Here is a 17,996-nt window from a genome sequence, read left to right on the forward strand (position 1 = left end):
GGGGGGGGGGGACTTTGTGGCCACCTCAGTGGTAGAGGGCCTCTGGGTACAATCCCCACTATCAAAAGAAAAAAATTTAGTCAACACATAAAAATTAGGACTTTTTACAAAAAATCCTTCATATTCTGCTTCTTTTGAGAAGTTGATGGGGTCACAAGTGGCTGGAGCAAAGTAACAGGTGCCCCCTTCAGACATGACATGCATTCTCAGGTTTGTGGCAGTCTCCACCATTCTCTGCAACTCCCTGATGCTGAGACTCTGTGCCAGGTACCCTTGATCTCCACGCTTGTACTGTGGACTTCTCTAGTGTAAAGACCCAGTTTTCCATACTCACATCTCTTCCAATGTGCGAAAGCACCAGACAGCCTCAGAGGGATTCATACTTCAAGAAAAAAACAAGAGGGCATTTTTCTTATGTTCTTTCTACTTCGCTCATTTATGTTGTTCAGCTGACCTCTGTGGCCATTTGAGTTCTTGACCCCGTCCTGAGATCTAACTCAGTTTCTCAACCTTGGGCCAGATAATTGAGGGGCTGGGAAGAAACTGCAAGAGATTGTTATTCCCCCTCTATTCGCAGAGGGGGAAATATATACACACATATATAAATATTTTATATAAGTACATATTACACATATTTATCTTGTCTTATTTCTAAAATGTTGATGATAAAATAGGATTCAATGATATGATAAAATAGCTTTCAGTCATCATGTATTTTCTAAGTAGATGGGATCTAAAAGCACAGCTGTTATCATATGGGAGTAGCAAAAATTGTTTTTGTTTGTTTTGAAGAAAATCTTTGAATCTGGCAGGGTTGGAGATGTCCCTCTAATTGGTTCCACTTTTTTCTATAGATGGATATGTTACGTACAGGTGAATGGCATACACAAGGGAGGTTCTCTGATATGAGTAACACTAAGACATATTGAAGATGTATGAAAATACTTGGCAAAGTTGTAGCTAACCTGTCCCTGCACATATGGTTCATCTTCACAGTCAAAAATGAGCTAGTAGGAAAGACATTTAGCAACTGCACCAGGTCCCATTTAGAACTCACTCTACCAAGAGCAGTCTAGCCACTGAAAGGTACAGAAAAGTGTCAAACTAAATTGGGCAGCAGCAGTAATGACAGAAGACCCCAGTAATAATGCTGGTGGAGTTCTTTCTGGGTTGCAACTAAGAGATAGAGACAGATATTGTGGCAGGCAGACTATTAAGATGGTCTTAAATGATACCCACCTATATTCAAGCTCTCTGTAATCCTTTGTTCCTGAATTGTCACTAGGCTGGACCTAGTGACTTGCTTGTAACTAAAATACAGCAACAGTGACAGAATTATCACTGTGATTCAGTTAGAAAAGCTGTGACTTCTGTCTTGCGATTAAACTCTGCTGCTTTCTCTGCTTGTACTCTATGATGAAGAAAAACTGTCATGTGGGAGCCGCCTGTGTGACAAGGAACCGAAGGTGGTCTGTGGTCAACAGCTACTGTGGAACTGTATCCCTCAGTCCAACAGTCCCTGAGGAAATGAATCCTTCCAACATCCACTGATTAAGCATGGAAGTGAATCCTTCCTAGTTGGACCTGCCAATGAGACTGCAGACACTGGGCCAGTGCAGCCTAGAAGAGACTGTGAAGCAGAGGACCCAGCTAAGCTGTGCTTGCACCCCAGAGCCACAGAAGTTGTGAGATACATGTGTGCTATTTTAAGTTACTTGGTTTTGGAGTCATTTGTTATACAGCATCAGATAACTAATACAAATATGCACTATAAACTTGAATTCAAGTACAAATCAAATACCATTCTTTAACATGTGCAGTATGAAGAGTCCTGTTGAGTATAGACTGGCTCTTTCAGTTACAGTGGAACCCAGAATTTACCGCAGAAGGGACGACTGAAGGCGATTATCTATAAACAGCAACTTTTAAAGGCAAACTTCAGTTATTAAGTAACTGTGTGCTTTTGTACTAACTGCTTCTTGGCTCCTCACTTAAGACTATGCACTAAGACCTGTCCTTGCTGCTTATCCAGGATGCTGGGGTTACCTGAAACGAAGCATATTCCATGTTTTCTCCAGTCTGTGGTCTGGGTGTTAAACTTGGTTTCTGGGTTTCTAAAGTTGCAAATTTGAAGAGGTGCACAGGGCAGGGGAGGCTGTTATAGGAAGAACATGTTGCCAGCTCAGGTGAATGACTACTGACAGCTAGGGAGGAGATATTAAAAATGCCAACTGTGATATCCTATGGCTGTTTGGTGTTGGGGCAAACAGATTCTGTCTATCTCAACAGATGCTGAGGACAGTCTAGGAAAAACAGATGCTGGTTACATTTTGTTCAGTTTTAAAAAAAGGCAGAGAAAGCTGTAATGTATTTTTAAAGACTGTCACCAAGAACATTTTAAAAATGATACTTCAGTGAGTAAATTCTTAGTTTTCCAGAAAAATCTAGCTATCCTCAGATAATCCCTGAGGATTCCAGATTGCAAATGTTTGAGAGAATATGGTATGAGTTATAAATTGTGTCTTTCAGTTCAAGGTTTTCTATAACTCTAAGAAACTCCAAGTCACAGCCAGAAAATTTGGGCCCCCAAATTCAGGAAGAGCTTGTTTACTTTTTAAAATATAAAACAAAACAATCCCTTTCTGTGCTATAGCCCATAATGCAGGAATTACTGGGACAGTATTTTCACCTATAGAGAAAGTACAGGACTATTAATTTCCTATTGTTATACTTTCCCTTGAGGCATCTTCTTCAGAGAGTGTTGGAAAGGAACACAGAACTTCTCACTGCACTACCAGATACCACTTTGTAAATTAGCCCCAGTAACCAATTCTCTAGTAGGTTTTTGGAAGTCTGTTTAGCTTAGAGATTCCGTCAGATTTCAGGGGCTACTGATGAATTCTTTTGTCTATAAAGATGTTGTTTAAAAACATACAAAATAATAATAATTCCATAGCTAGCAACATAGAGGTCATTAACATTTACTGAATGCTTATTATGTGACAGGCAGGGTTTCCAGCACTTCCACATGTGCAGACTAATTTGATACTCATTGCCACTCAACAAGGGGTCAATATGATTACCCTCACTTTACAGAAGAAGATACCAGAGCACCAAAATGAGCAGGCTTTGAACTCAAGCAGCCTGGCTCTATTGATCACACTTGTGACTTCTATACTATACTACTTAACTAAACCTTATGTTTACACAGAAATTTATAATGGTCATTCAACTTCAAAAAAATATTTATAACACCTGCAAAAGAAAAAAAAAATGTAGGGGCCAGGAGCAAGGCAGGTAGAGACATTATGAGCTGGGATGCACCTGTCCACAGGGAATCATTCTTCTAGTAGGGAGTCAACAGTTTCACACTGCAAAGTTTATCTAGTTACCCATTTGTATTCAAGTGTCACCGCATCGAAGAAGTATATGGAAAACCAACCTATGATTCAGCAAAGGAAATTAAGACGATTCCATTTGAGAGAGCATATTTAAAGCCCCTGACAATCAGGCAGGAGTAAGCTATGGGGTGAGAATTACAGAATCATGGCATAAAATTCAGAGAAATGTTTCACACCGTGAAGGGACTCAGAAGTTATGGGGCAGAATCTAAACACGAGAGGAGAGGAGTAAATCCAGATCACTGCCACAGCCTGTTCACATAAATGGAAATAAACAGCTGGAATAAGTTATGAGGAAAACTGAGGGAAGCAGTGGGCCCAAGTGAGCATGTGGGGTGGAGATTCTTCTCTTTTCCTAGAGAAGAAGATTCAGATTTGTAATACAGGGTGGATGCTGTGAACCCCAAAGGCCCATTTTCCCCACTTTGCTTCCAAAATATCTTTAATATAGAAATGTATTTTAGATTTGTGCCATAAACTTGGAGTATTTGTGTTTTCAGCTCTATAAGAAAACATGCATATTTTTAAAAACTAGTGCTTTTACATCTCTTTCTGACAATATAATAAGATGGTGAAAAGTGGCAGTACTCATATACTATCACACAGTTTGCTTCTCTACATAGAATAAGGGAAACTCAAGAGATCTAATACTTCTCTTCCCAATAGTTGAATTACTATGATTATATAAAAAAGAATTCTCAGTGCACTAGGTCCCAGGATATAAATCTGGATCAAGTCCATAAAACAAACAATTTTCAATTGAAGGGTGGCAAGTGGGCTATGAAATGACTGGATGATTTTAGTTAAGTTTCTTGTTCATGAGGGTCTTTATCAAACAATAAAAACAAACCTAGTTGTATTGATTAGAATCTTTGTTCCCAGCCCAAATCTTTGATTTCAATTCTTAGGCAAATAGAAAACTCCTTCCCTAAAAAAGGAACAAAAATAAATAAAAATAAGAGAAGAACAGTGAGTCAGTCTCTCCCCCACCCTCTCTCTCTCTCTCTCTCTCTCTCACACACACACACACACACACACAAACACACACACTTTTTTTCTTAACCTCTCCTTTGGAGTGGCTGTGTGGGGTCTGTGTTATCTTCTGAGGATGTGTGCAGACATGTGGCTGGTGGAAGTCAACTGTTTCACCATCAAAAAGACTTGCATGTGGTTTTTATGAAGAGTGCATTTTCAAACACATAGTTCAGGATAAAGGAGAAATATAAAACATCTTGTAATTGTTTTAAAATAAACTCTTACACTGTTTATTTAGTTTTAATCTGCATGTTGTAGATTGGTTGTACACTTGTTAATCACTGTTGTATGTATCTCTAGACGAAGTTGTAAATAACTTTTCAGTCCAAGTGAAATATGCTTGCACATGTTTATATGCAAACTATGTGTGTATTTATGCCTGTGCATAAATATGTGTACAGTAATAATAGATTAGTTATCATGTAATATAACATCATAAGGTTCTGGCACTATGGTCAATTTAATACAAGATGCAAATATTCCTTTTTCTGTAGTATCTAGAAATAAAATAAAAATATGATAACTTGGTTCATTTTCTTTTTTTTTTTTTTGCTTGGCAAGTTTGTGTTTGCAAATTGAAATGACTAAAGAAAGAAAACCGTAGTTATGAGTTTCCTTAATTCATAGATCTGGATTATAAAAAATGCAACTTTATCTCTTTGAAACAAATTACTTTTTATAATTTTGAAAATGAAAAGGTAAAAATATAAATACTGATTTACTTCAGGCTTTTATGCTGCATAGAAAATAAATAGAAAATATATTACTTTGGGGAAAATTTAAAATGTATACAAGTACACAACCACAATGACCTGAAATTCTCCTTGCTGTGTACATAACTGGACATTTTCTGATCCAAATTAAATTACCTGGAAAAGTGCTTAATTTCTACTTCATGTTGGGCCATGTTGGATATGCTTAGGTGCTATGCTTACAGTAATTCTAGCTTATTGGAAATCTTTCCTCAGGAGAGAAAAAAAGATAGAAAGCAAAATCAAAAGTTATTTTGTCTTTAATCTGTTGTCTGTTTTCCTAGAAAAATGTTTACCTCTGTCATGGGTCAGCCTATTAAGGCATTTACCTATTAAGAGTCCATATATAGGCTTGCAGATCCATCCTGTTGTGGAGTACAAATCACAAAAGAAAGGTTCCTCTCCATAAGTTGCATATAACTTAAATTTTAATAGTGTAGAAAAAAATCTACATTTTAAGTGGACACATAGTTTACTGAATAAACAAAATGACAAAAGGTTTGCAGTAAAGGGAAAATTATAGTATGGACATGGTATTCTAGAAGTCTTCCTTGAAAAGGTGAGTTTTCAATTGTGTTGTATTTATTCACTTGCTGGCCCTTTTAATTTTCTCCATGATATGTCCACTTATAGGTGGAGAGAGCAAGAGTAGGATTAGGGGTCCCAAGAGACATGGAGGGATGGAGGGGCCAGAATCACACTGACACGATCTAGTCATGAAACTGGAGGATGAGCTTAAGCACAATAGTCCTGGATTCTGCTTCAAACTAGGATGTAGGGGGCAGGCAATATACATCCTCAAACAGAAAGAGGAGAGGGATAGCGATAGAATTGCAGTGGAAGAAACAGAAAACCTACAAGCAACAAAGTACCCAAGGTCATGTTTACTTTGAAAAACACTGAAGTACTAAAAGTGAGAGGATACTTCATGCAGACCTTGGGTGTAAGTTGGGTATAATCACTTAGAATTTATATTCCGGCCTTCTTCCAAAAGTTGGGGGTGGTTTACAAAATTGGTTGTGTGAGTTATTACATGTTTTCTCAGTTATTTCCCCAGGGAAACATGCCAAAGGCAAACCCATCATTTCAGCTGATTTAGTGTTTGATGTCAGAGAATTTATAATTGATATGACAACCATAATGGATAGTGATCATTGAATTGGCAAAGCCTGGGATGACTGCTGTAGTCCACTCTGGTACTCACCTCTTGTCTACCACAGACTTGTTCTGGTAAATTCTGAGGCTATTTCTGAACTTTTCATTTCCAACTTTGTGAATATTAGAATTAGAAGTACATTAAAAAATAGAGATTTTATTATATAAATATCATTTACCCCCAAAATGTTTTCTCATGTACTTTTTTAAAAAAAAATTTTTTAGCTGTAGATGGACAAAATATCTTTATTTTATTCATTTATTTTTATGTGGTGCTGAGGATCAATCCCAGTGCCTCATGCATGTGAGACAAGAGCTCTACAACTGAGCCACAACCCCAGCCCCTCGTGTACTCTTTTTCATGATTACGGATAGGGGGAATAGAGTTTCTTTTTCCTTGGCTGAGTTCTCAAAAGATCACAGGGTAACCCAGAGTTCAGTCAGACATTTATCTTAAGGTACAACGAGATTTATGGGTTCTGGATATATAAAACTCTGCTTAAAATAATACAAAAAAAATTATTGGAATTTTCATCCTTGGAGAAGGCAAATAGCTAAAGGATTAAGGCTGATACATGTTTGTCCAATAAATCTATCATTAACCAAATGTGACACAGGCTTCAGGTATGGCAGATCTCAGCTTGCTCTAAGTGGATAGTTAAAATTTTCTCTTATTCACAAATCTCTTTGGCTAACAAACCCATCCCCTCCAACCCCGCTCCCCCACCCCTCCATTTTTCAGATTCATGAAGGCAAATGCTGGAAAGGGGAAAATAAGTTAGAAGTCAGAAATGTGTAAGTTACTAGGGGAAATAGTCAAGTGAAGGAAAGTAAAAAAAAAGGATTTTAGAAGAAAAATATACAGATAATTCAGCTTAGCAGTTATCAGACAGTTCTAAAATATAAGTGTCCTGAGAGCAGTTTGCATTTCAGAGGCACACAGGAACCAGCCAATCAGGTTTGTTGAGTGGCTATATGAATGAGTGCCACAACACAGTCCCCTCCCCAGGAGATGTAGAGTGTATCATGCATTTAGGAAATAAAACACACTTCTAGCTCCTGTTCCTCACACCCCTCCCCCGACCATCAAAATTAAAACAACTGTTGCTGATAACTCTCAACCATGAAGGGAAGGAAAGTCATTTTTAAGGGAGAAAATAAGCCTTAAAAATATGCCCAATTCTGAAGAACTGGCTCAGACTGCTATTAGGAATCTATGCTCTCTAGGATGTTATGGGAGATGCTGTGATTTCAAGCCTGGTAGAAAGTCCCTCGAAATAATACTACTGGTGGTGGAGGTGGTGACTGTGAGGATGGGTAGGAATTGGCTGCTAAGAAGAAAAACAAGGCACATGAGAGCCAACAGCAGCCACACACTGGTGGTTTTGCCTCCTTTAAATACGATCAATTTAGGTAGGCTTTTGTTTACAGTAGCTTTCATCTAGAAGATAAGGTTGTAAAAACATCAATCAAAATGAAATACTACTGTTCCTGGCCACATCTCAGCAGGTTCATCTGTTATATTTCTTCTTCCCTTTCCAAATACCTTAAGGTGTTTAAGATGAGTAAAGAGATATCAAACTATTAAAATGTACTGTATTTGTGTATGACACATGGATTTCCATTCAATAACCTCACATGCCATCTCTGTAGAGCCTATATCATTCCCAGGTTCAGCAGTAGCCTGTGCACCTCGTGGCTTTACTTTTCAATAACATTTAAACTCTGCAAAATGATCTTTGCACCATTTTCAATAGTGTACCTTTAAAGAAAATGAGAATCTTATGGCTTCTACATGCTGGTGTGAGGCTTTCAATGTATTTATATCCTGCCTTTCCCCAAAGAACCATATAAAATAAAATGGCAAAACAGAAATAGAAAATTAAACTCAGCAAAAGGAAAATGCAAATAAGTGAACTTCAAAGGTCAACTTTATAGTTATAAAACTTCAAGTTTGTAAAGATACAACCTGATTATATTTTTAAAGGCATAGCTTAATTAATGCTACATCTGCAAAAGGAAGCTTTGAGCCAGGTAAGGTCTCAGAATAGGAAAACCCTAATGGGGAATGAAAGGACACACCTGTCCAACTCCATAAACTAGGAATGGACAAGGTGGCGAGGTGCACAGAAGCCTGGCTGCAGGAACAGACAGATGTTTGGACTGGGGAGGTCACCCCAGGCTAGAGTAAGGATGTACTGAAAGTCATCTAGTGGAAAATATCTTTCAGCCTTCAATTTAGAGTTTTGTGAGTAATTTTTTCTATTTGGTTTCCTCCTAAATAAAACCAGAGTAAGGTATTCTAGTCAATGTAATATCCCTAAAGTTAGCACATGCCTGACTCTACTCCAGCTCTATTTTCCTGGCAGTTTCCATTTTGGGGGCTGGCAGAAGGTATTTGCAAAAGAAATATCTGATTATTTACTTATAATAATGCCAATGACAATAAGACTTCTAATAATAACAATAACTATAATCATAATAGCAGGTAGCAGTTATTCAACAGTTACTATGTGCCAGCTACTCTTGTAAGCTCTTTATATCCATTATCTCACTCAAAACAAAAGTCTATGGGTAGGTAATATGAGCACATATATTTAATGTTGAGAAACTATAATAAAGCTATGTTGATCAAAATGATGATGATGAAGGGAGTTAAACACTGAATGCTTATTATGTACCTGGCACTGTCTTCATATATGTGGTCTCATTTAATACACGCAATGAACCTATGATGTAGGGTGTGTGTGTGTGTGTGTGTTTTGTACCAGGAATTGAACCTAGGGGTACTTTACCACTGAGCCACATCCCCAGCCCTTTTTATTTGGAGACAGGTTCTTGCTAAGTTGCTTAGGGCTTTGCCATCCTCCTGCCTCAGCCTACGGAATCATTGGGATTTCAGGCATGTGCCACCATGCCCAGCAAGGTAGGAATACTTTATTCCCATTTTATAAACAAGAGATTAAACAGCTTACTTACATAAGGAGATAAAAAGCAAAAGTAGCCAAGTTGAGATGTCTGCCCAAATCTGAACAACAGTCTTCTGTGTTTTGATTCCCCAAACAGTTTTTCAAATCATTAAAATGTCATTCCCAAACCCCTCCCCATCTCAATTTCAAGGTAAGGGCAACACAAATGCTTTACCAAAGGACTCTTCCACATTGGTCGAGTCCTTCCTGTATAGAATGAGGGGGCTGGAAGACATCATCTTTAAGACCTTCTATTTTTAACTTTCTGTGCCTTAATTTTTCCATCTACAAAGCTGGCACAATAGCATTTGTATCTTGGAGTTTAAAGTGAACCCGAGGATAAATTAGCTTTATAGCACCTTCTTTTGTATACTCTTTGTTGCTCCATTCAGGAAATCCTACCCAACAGTAGAATCTAGTAAGGAATCCCCCCCAGAATTGAGCCAGAGGGCAGGCCAGTCACTTCACATAGTCACTCCTGCCTTAAGAGCTGATTAATTTCAGGTGACCAGGAGAAACTCTACTTCAAAAGAGAGGAGACAACAACTCCTGATGATGTCGGTGATTTAAATGTTATTTAAATATAAGTTCCTACTCTTAATAACATGACATTACTTGGCCTACTTTAATATTTAAGTTCCATGTCACACACAAAGAAGGGATGCACAAACCAATTTGAGGGGAGCATTTTGAGGTTTCACTGTACCATCCTAAACATAGTTAGACCACAAGCACTTTGAAAAGCCTTAATAAGTTTAATAATTCTTTATAAAGTGATTTTAATATCTCTTTAAAAAACAAGAAGAATAAAGAAACCCAATGTCCATGGTTGAATAGATGAAGAAAATGTGGTATGCATACAACAGAATATTATTCATCCTTAAAAAAGAGGCAAATCCTGTCACATGATACAACAGGACTCAAGCTCCAAGACATAAACTGTGCTAAGTGAAATAAACCAGTTACAAAAGGCAAATACTGCATGTTTTCACTCATATGGAGTGTCTAAAGAGGTAAAAGTATCATTAAACACAGAAAACAGAAAAGTAACTGCTAAGGGTTGGGGAGAAGACATTAGTAATTAATGGGTACAGAGTTTCAGTTTTTCAAGATGAAAAATTCTAGAGCTCCATTGCACAAATAATGTAAAAATGCTTAAAACTGTGCATTTAAAAATGCTTAAAACGGTAAATTTAATGTTATAGGTTTTTTTAATCATGATAAAAAATGATAAAAAAGAGAAAGAATACAAAAGCATCAGTAAACATTTTAAAACTAATATTTAAAGGCTTTAGAAAGGAGAAGGGGAAAAACCCAAATGGCTGAGGCAAAAATGATGGCTGCTGCTTTAGATGGCCTTGTTAAAGAGAACACAGAAAACTTTCAGGACACTAAAGTTCACTTTTAAGGCTGATCAGAGACCCCCAGTTGGACTTCAGGGAGCCCAGTGGCCAACAGCAATTGCTAAAGCTGCCCAAAGCTTCTGTTTTCTTGGGGTTAATGAAGTCGCTTTATCAGACAATTGCAGGAAAGAGACATGAAACTAAGGACAGATTTTTTTTTTTTTTTTTTTTTTTAAGTAACAGTAGAAGGATCTTGGGTGAATACAGAACACTGCAGGGCTGGACTCAAATGACAGGATAAGTTCTACTAAGTTCTGGTCTGTTTTGCAGGTGATGATGAGCAGAACAGTTCCTAATTTCCAACTCACTTCCACAAGTTGTCCAGTAAAATAGGTGGACCTCAAAAAGCACATGACTCTGCCTTGACAACCAAGGAAACGGAGTCTTTCTGGGGTGAGGTGACTTGTTTACTACCATATATAAGTGACTGACATGTCTGGAAAAACCTAATTGTACCTCCTCTATCAGGAAAGTGCTGCTATCAGTGTACAGTGCTTGCTCTCCTTTTTCCTAATTGAAAATCAGGGACAGTAAAACCTTTTGCCTTTCTGAAAAGGGCACATATTGAGGTGATTCACAGATAAGATGAACATGGTTCCTGCCTTGCAGGGCTCTCTGCAGGAAGGAAAACAGGCAGGCTAAAGGATTAGTGTAAAAGGAGACAAATGTGAGAGAGCTGTGCAGAAGGCCCTGTGGTAGCTCAGAGAAGAAACACTTAATTCTACCTGGAAGAGTCAGGGAAGGCTCTGAGCAAAGGCTGAGGCAATCTTTGGAGCACATCTTGAAGTCAAGTTGAACTGAGTGGGTAAGAGAAGACAGTTCAGGTGGAGGGAGATGTGTATGTAGACAGGATAGGGAGAATAGCACTGGGGACAGTGCAGAAAAGTCACAGTAAAGAAAGATGGTAGGCATGCAGAAGACACAGCTAGAGAGACACAGTGGGGTTGTCAGGACGGAAGGGTGATGTATATCCGGCCACCCGTGCCTCGAGGCCCCTTGGGATGGTATGCAAGGGCAAAGCCCATTCCCACATGTGGAATGTGCTGCAGACTTCTGCCTGCAGGCGATCGTCTTTCTTGAAACCCAAATACTGCAGGCGGTGTTTGTATGTGGAATCTGTGAGCTAAATATTTACTTTGTGCAGGACCAAAGTATCTACTGCAGCTCACTTATTTGGGGGTAAATACAATAAAGTATACATTACCCCCCGCCCCCACCACTAGCCCCAATTTCCACTCCATACAGAAAAAAGACTGCCATTCAAAAAAACTGAAAACTATCCTGAGGGCTCAACTTTCCGGAGTCCTTGGGACAAAGTATGTGTATATAAATAGTCACGGGCAGCTCCACGGGGTTCCTTCAATTTGTATTCTTGGACAAGTCTGCGGGCACGAGGTGAACAGTGAACAGTTTCCTTAGTGAGTTACACAGCAACTTTATTTACCTTAACAGGAGTCATTAGTTGAATTTTATGAAGATAAGGACTTCCAGGAGTGAGTTCACTTCTGATTGTTTTTTGATTAAAAGCGAGACAAGGCAAAGCCATACTTGGATGTTCTGACTGAACCTGCAGTTTTACTTTACACATGCTGTGGCTCTAAGATGGCCCCACAAAGCCGCTGGGGCTGGTGCTATGGTTTGATTTCACGGAGTTGAAAGCAATCTGTCAATGTGGAGAGGAGTTACGGAGGTTATTTTAAACATTTAGTTAAGCTTGTGACTGTCTTTTCTTTTAGAGGCGTTTCTGGCTGCAAACCACCCCATCCTGGGTGACATAAGACAAGGTATTGAATGAGGTTACACTGAGGTCCTGTAGTCAGAGAGCTGGTCCACCCATGTTGCCATTAGCTGATTAATAGGTGTTTATTTTTAGGGCTTGAACTAACAGGCCAGGCTGAGGCCAATGCAAGATGATATTTGAAGTAATCTGTGAGTGCCTCATGCTTACAAAAGACCTTACTTTGTGTGCAGTTGTTGATGTAGCTGAACTCCTCATAAGACTAATAAAATTTAATACCAAAGACAGAGAAAATCCAACCAAAATCCATTATAAAAAGGGTCATTGCAAAAATACACTTATTATTATATTACTACTTCTTCTTCTTCTTCTTTTTTTTTTTTTTGGTGATACTGGAGATTAAACCCAGGAGTGCTCTACCTCTGAGCTACATCCCCAGCCTTTTTCACTTTTATGTTTGATAAGGTCTTGCTAAATTGCTGATGCTGGCCTTAAACTGAAATCTTCCTCCCTCCTGTTGCTGGGATTATAAAAGTGTGTCATAGTACCTGGCTCTGTAACTTTTTAGAGAAACATTTGTTGAAGGAAATGGGAAGACAATTATGACCAACTAGTTATAACTAGTTGAGTTTAAACACTCACTCAACATGAGACATAAAATAACAAAGATTCCTAATATTATGCCCAATGCTCTGCATAAACAATAATTATGTTTGTTATGTATTTTTGATGAAATATTTGTACTTTTATGGATATTTGCTATAATAAAAATATGATTTATAGACTATATAGATTAATAGGATTTATGATTCTAAAGGACTCAAATGAAAACAGCAAAATGATCTCTTATGGTCAAACTGTAAGTTTAAAAGATGTTACGTTATATATTTGTTTGTGTTTGTTTAATGTTTATATCCTCCAATAGTCAGTACACTCTATGGCAAGTAACCTGTCTACTTCACCAATCTGGCATTAAGCAGTAAGTGGCACACAGTGCACTTTGTATAAATATTTGATGAACAGCTGACAATGACAGGTAGAAAAGTTATGGAGAGTATCTGCAAAACCATTTTTCATAGGTCTAGTCTAGATCTTGAACCTTACGTTATACCCGGGAAAGGCTGAATGGAATAAAAACTGCTATTATTTGCTTTGTTTAATCATTTGCCTGTGTTACACGATGAGCTTTCTTACCTCCCCAGAAGGAAAATATGGTGTTGACTGGCAGAGTTGGAAGAAAGTTAAAGTTACTGTTTTTGTCCCAGGGAATTTGATGGAATACTTTTACAGTAAAATGGGCCAGGGATATTTCCCTTTTAGTTTGAATTTGTCATCTCAACCTTTGTGGCACCGTAATACCGCAACAGTGGCACAACTTCCTTACATTTCAGTTTAACACAAATCCACTTCTGAGTGGTAACAACTCTGGGAAAGATGCTCTGAGAATTCAGGACTGGAGAAGGTTGCGGACGACAGTTCTCATTCCTTGCTAATGTCTGTACCGGAGCCTAAAGAGCAAGGTACCGTTTTATTTAGACTTCACAGAAAGATGCTCAGGATCTCAAGAGACTGAAAGTCCAGTCTGTAAAGTTATTATATCCATAATCTCATCAGCAAGGCCCATCACAGGGACCTCATATGGCAATTTTCTACCACGATTTCCACAGGGAAGCAACCCTTGTGACTTTTGTCTATTTTCATGATGGACCTCACACAGATCAATCACCCAGAGCTCCCGACACATTTATAACGCCCCTTAGGCTTATTTATGGACGAAGCATTCCTTTTCCTAAAATAGTTGCCATTTGGAAGAGAAATTCTTTTATCTCATCCATGTTTATACACAGGTTCTAGACTGGATCTGTCTTTGGTAGTACTAATAATCCCTGTATCAATTTTGAGATTCTTAACAATAGTGCCTTTGGGTGATCATTGCCGCTCTCAAACTGTCCAGTAAGAGAAAAGAAATTTCAGAAGAGGATGGGAATGGTAACTTCATGTGAAGATAGGCATCATGAGTGGGGCATAATTTTAAAAGAAAAACGTTTAGAATCATAGTGTGATAACAAAACTTTGTCTTAATCTAATTGATAGATGGTTAATAGAAGGGACCCATTCTGTTACTGAATTTTACTTAATTTGTCAGGATTCGTACTGTTCATTCAGCAAGTAAAAAAAAATGTATAGTTGGAACTATTACAGCAGCAAAAAGCTCTCATTTTGTGTCTCATTTTGCTTACACTCACCATTCACTTAACTTTTTATTTATATATATATATATATATATATCTCACTTGAAAAACAAAAAAAGGCCATGGAAGATTTAGAGTACACATTTTCTCAATGTTTACCTTCTTTTTTCAAAGTGCTTATCATAATCTGATTAAACTTATTTAAAATGTTTCTATATTTATTTATTTATTCTAAAGGATTGAACATCATCCTTAAGAAAATGGTCTGCAATTTTGGATCTCCTCAACTTGAGCATGTGTGTGTGGGTGTCAGTTTCTTTGTACAACCGTACATAAATCCCCCAATGTTAAACAATAGTAGCTATCCAGGGAACTGAGGCACAAGGGGCAGTCAGACTCAAGGTCACTCTGCAGTCTCTTCTTACTTTGTATTTTAGGAAATGTGGGGAAATGCAGAAATGTTTTATTGTACTAATCTAGATAAGGAGGAAAGATCTGGATCAAACAATCAACTCAGTTGTGAATATACTTTCCTTTTTCCAGACATGAGAAAATAGTAGCAATTTACATTTGTACAGTGTCTTATGAAAGCTTTTTAGAAAATGCTGTCATGTTATTTAGGAGGATAAAGTACTTCAGAAACCCACTGGCAAGAACCAGAGTCAGGGTGAGGTGTGCTGACTTCCCACCCAGGGCATGGAGGAACCCTGTGGAGAACTGCCAAACCTCCTTATTCCATTGATTGCTCTTCCAGTTGCTTCAGAATAAAAATATGAGGTCTTAACTTTTACAACTTCTCTTGTATAAGGAGATAAAAAATTCATTACTATTATTCACTGTTTAAATGCTACACATTTGATGTAACTGCGTTGTTAAAATATATTTAAGTGATAATTCTGTTTTGAAACTAATTGAGTATTTTACATTCTGATGCTTCCACCTTCTGACAAGCTATTTATTACTCTGTTTCTACAGACAATCCTTTGAATTCTATAAAATGTTTTTTTTAGGCATCCTAAAATATCTGAAGGTTCATATAATTTTTAATCTGTCAGGATGTATTAATTTGAGTTTTAAAAACTTGAAAAAACTATACCTAAGTTCAAACTACTCATTTTTAGAAAATTTATGATTATCATGTTTCTCTTTAAAGACATGGCAATATTTTATCTTTCCAGGGAAGTGAAAACATATAGATCTTGTACAATTTTATAACTGTAAGTTGTATAATTCTATCAAAAAGTATGAAAATAATCACATATTTAATTTACTTATAAGAACCTTAAATATGTTATGCAGGCTACCTAATGTTTGATTTTTTGCTAAGATTCTTATACACTGGGAATAAGATTTAAAAAAAAGACTTTTTTAAACAGAAAGAATCAGTCCTTAAGTGGCAGAACAGACTACATTTATAACAAATTAAGATGGAATTGTTTCAAAATTAATAAAATGTATAAATATGTGAATGACCATAATACTGCTATAAATACATTTCAACTGAATAACAGATAACCAAATAGATTTTAGGGAGTTAAGTATATTCACTATAATCTTAAAGTAGTTCTGGATAAAATAAGAAACAGGATATTCAATAGTGAAAGATCAAATAATTTTCTAAACCATTTATGAGAACTATAGATTTTAAAAAGGCTGAAGGGTAATGGAATACATTAGAATGGCAGAACACTTGCATCCTTTAAAAAAGTACACTATTTTTTGTTAATGCAAATGAAAATGTAGGTTAAGAGTATGAAACCACAGCTACTAATTATTGCACTATAATTTTTGAAAAGCTACCACATTTCAATAGCGGTGATGGGAGTGGAAGAGTGACATTTGGGGGTGATTTCACTGAAGATGAAATTTCTATTTGGTTGTGAAGGATGAGACGGAGAATGTCAGATGAAGGACATGAGAGTAAGGACAAGGGCACTTGGGCATTTTGGGGCTTTTGTAGAAGTCAGTTTGAAAATCAGCATAGCAGGCAATTAAAAGAATGTATCTGGAGCTCAAGAAAAAGATACAAACTGGTGACATTTGAAAATTCTGTTGAAAACAGAAGTGGACGTAAGGTTGTTGGGGGAGTACAGAGATAAGGAGTGTGAGGATATGAACTTGGGCAGAGAATGTAAGGGGCGCATGAAGGAAGAGGAATCAGTAAAGATGGTGCACCTTTCACAGTGTGGAAGGAGAATCAGGAGAGATCTGATCTTACAGGTGTCTGTGTCACCATTGTGAGCCGTGTGGGTTTAGCTATTTTTATGGTATACTGTGTGTCAAACTAACAAGTCATAACAAATAGAGGGGTAAATTAAACTTTGGGCAAGCAGTTTCTCAGTTACAATAAATCTTGGGTTCAAGAATTATGGCTTAACTACCAATTCTTTCAGCAAAAAGTATTTGAGCTCCTGAGAGGTGCTCAACTTCCAATTAGTTATCTGCACAAGGTAATGGGAACAGTTTTCCATGGGTCACCAGAGAGCAAGATTTCAAGTTGCAATGTGTGGAAAAGTCTCCAGTCCAATTACCAGCTCAGGCTATGATTGGTGGCTCTTCTTTGCACTAAGGTGTGTGCATGAATGTATGTATCAATGTAACTTGTATTTGTAGAAACCTTTGCACCTGCCTCCCTGATGCCTTGGGCTTCAATACATGGCTACCCAATTCCCTTGGTTAGTAAGTCATTTGCCCCCAGAACCTCAGCGATCATCTGCTGTTTTTCAGAACTGGAGCTTGGTGGATCCAAGTGCGTGGCTTGCCAATGCTTCTTTTCAGTTAACAGCAGAACCAAGAAAAACATCACACAGATCATTGAAATTTGTTGTCATCACTGCTCAGGGCTTCTTTTGTCAAACTACTACTAAATTGATGATTTTATTATGATGGGAACCCAAGTATATGAGAATACCCTTAGTTCCAGCTGGCTTAACAACCTGGAACTTCTTCCATGTAAATGTTATTCATCCCATTGTCAGAAAAATAAAAACCACAGAGGCTCTTTTTAGTGAATCTGTACAAGCAAACTAAACTTTTATAAGGGCAGCAGCCTGACCTTGGAAATTAATCTCATAGTTCATTCAGATAACCAGTCCATCTTCTTATGGCCAAACTGTGCACCACTTAACAGTACTTGACAGCTTCACTTGGACAAGAAAAAGTCACACAGACATACTACCATGAAATCAGCAAGGGAGATACCTCAAGGTGGTGCCCACAGGAACTCCAGCCCATTTCTAGCAAGACTTCCATGGTACAACACTCTACTGAAGGAAAAAAACAGCAAAGGGGAGGAGAGATAAAGCATAGGACATAAAAAAAAAAAAAAAAAAAAAAAAAGGGGGGGGGGGG

General features: G+C 37.6%; 1 protein-coding gene across 7 annotated transcripts in view; it reads right to left on the minus strand.

Annotated features, from left to right (window-relative positions):
* Window positions 1-17,996, minus strand: part of Cdin1 (CDAN1 interacting nuclease 1) — a 222,771-nt gene that overhangs the window by 7,345 nt on the left and 197,430 nt on the right. For 2 of the 7 annotated variants that reach the window (XM_048793126.1, XM_048793128.1), the window contains exon 11: window positions 4,252-4,329. The exons of the other annotated variants lie outside the window; for them this stretch is intronic. In XM_048793126.1, coding sequence (XP_048649083.1) covers window positions 4,299-4,329 — 31 coding nt within the window. In that variant the 3' untranslated portion in view covers window positions 4,252-4,298. The remainder of the gene's footprint in view (window positions 1-4,251; window positions 4,330-17,996) is intronic. 7 annotated transcript variants of the gene reach the window in all.

This window comes from Marmota marmota, unplaced genomic scaffold, assembly GCF_001458135.2.
Source record: "Marmota marmota marmota unplaced genomic scaffold, marMar, whole genome shotgun sequence".
In the NCBI taxonomy this organism is placed as follows: Eukaryota; Metazoa; Chordata; class Mammalia; order Rodentia; family Sciuridae; genus Marmota; species Marmota marmota.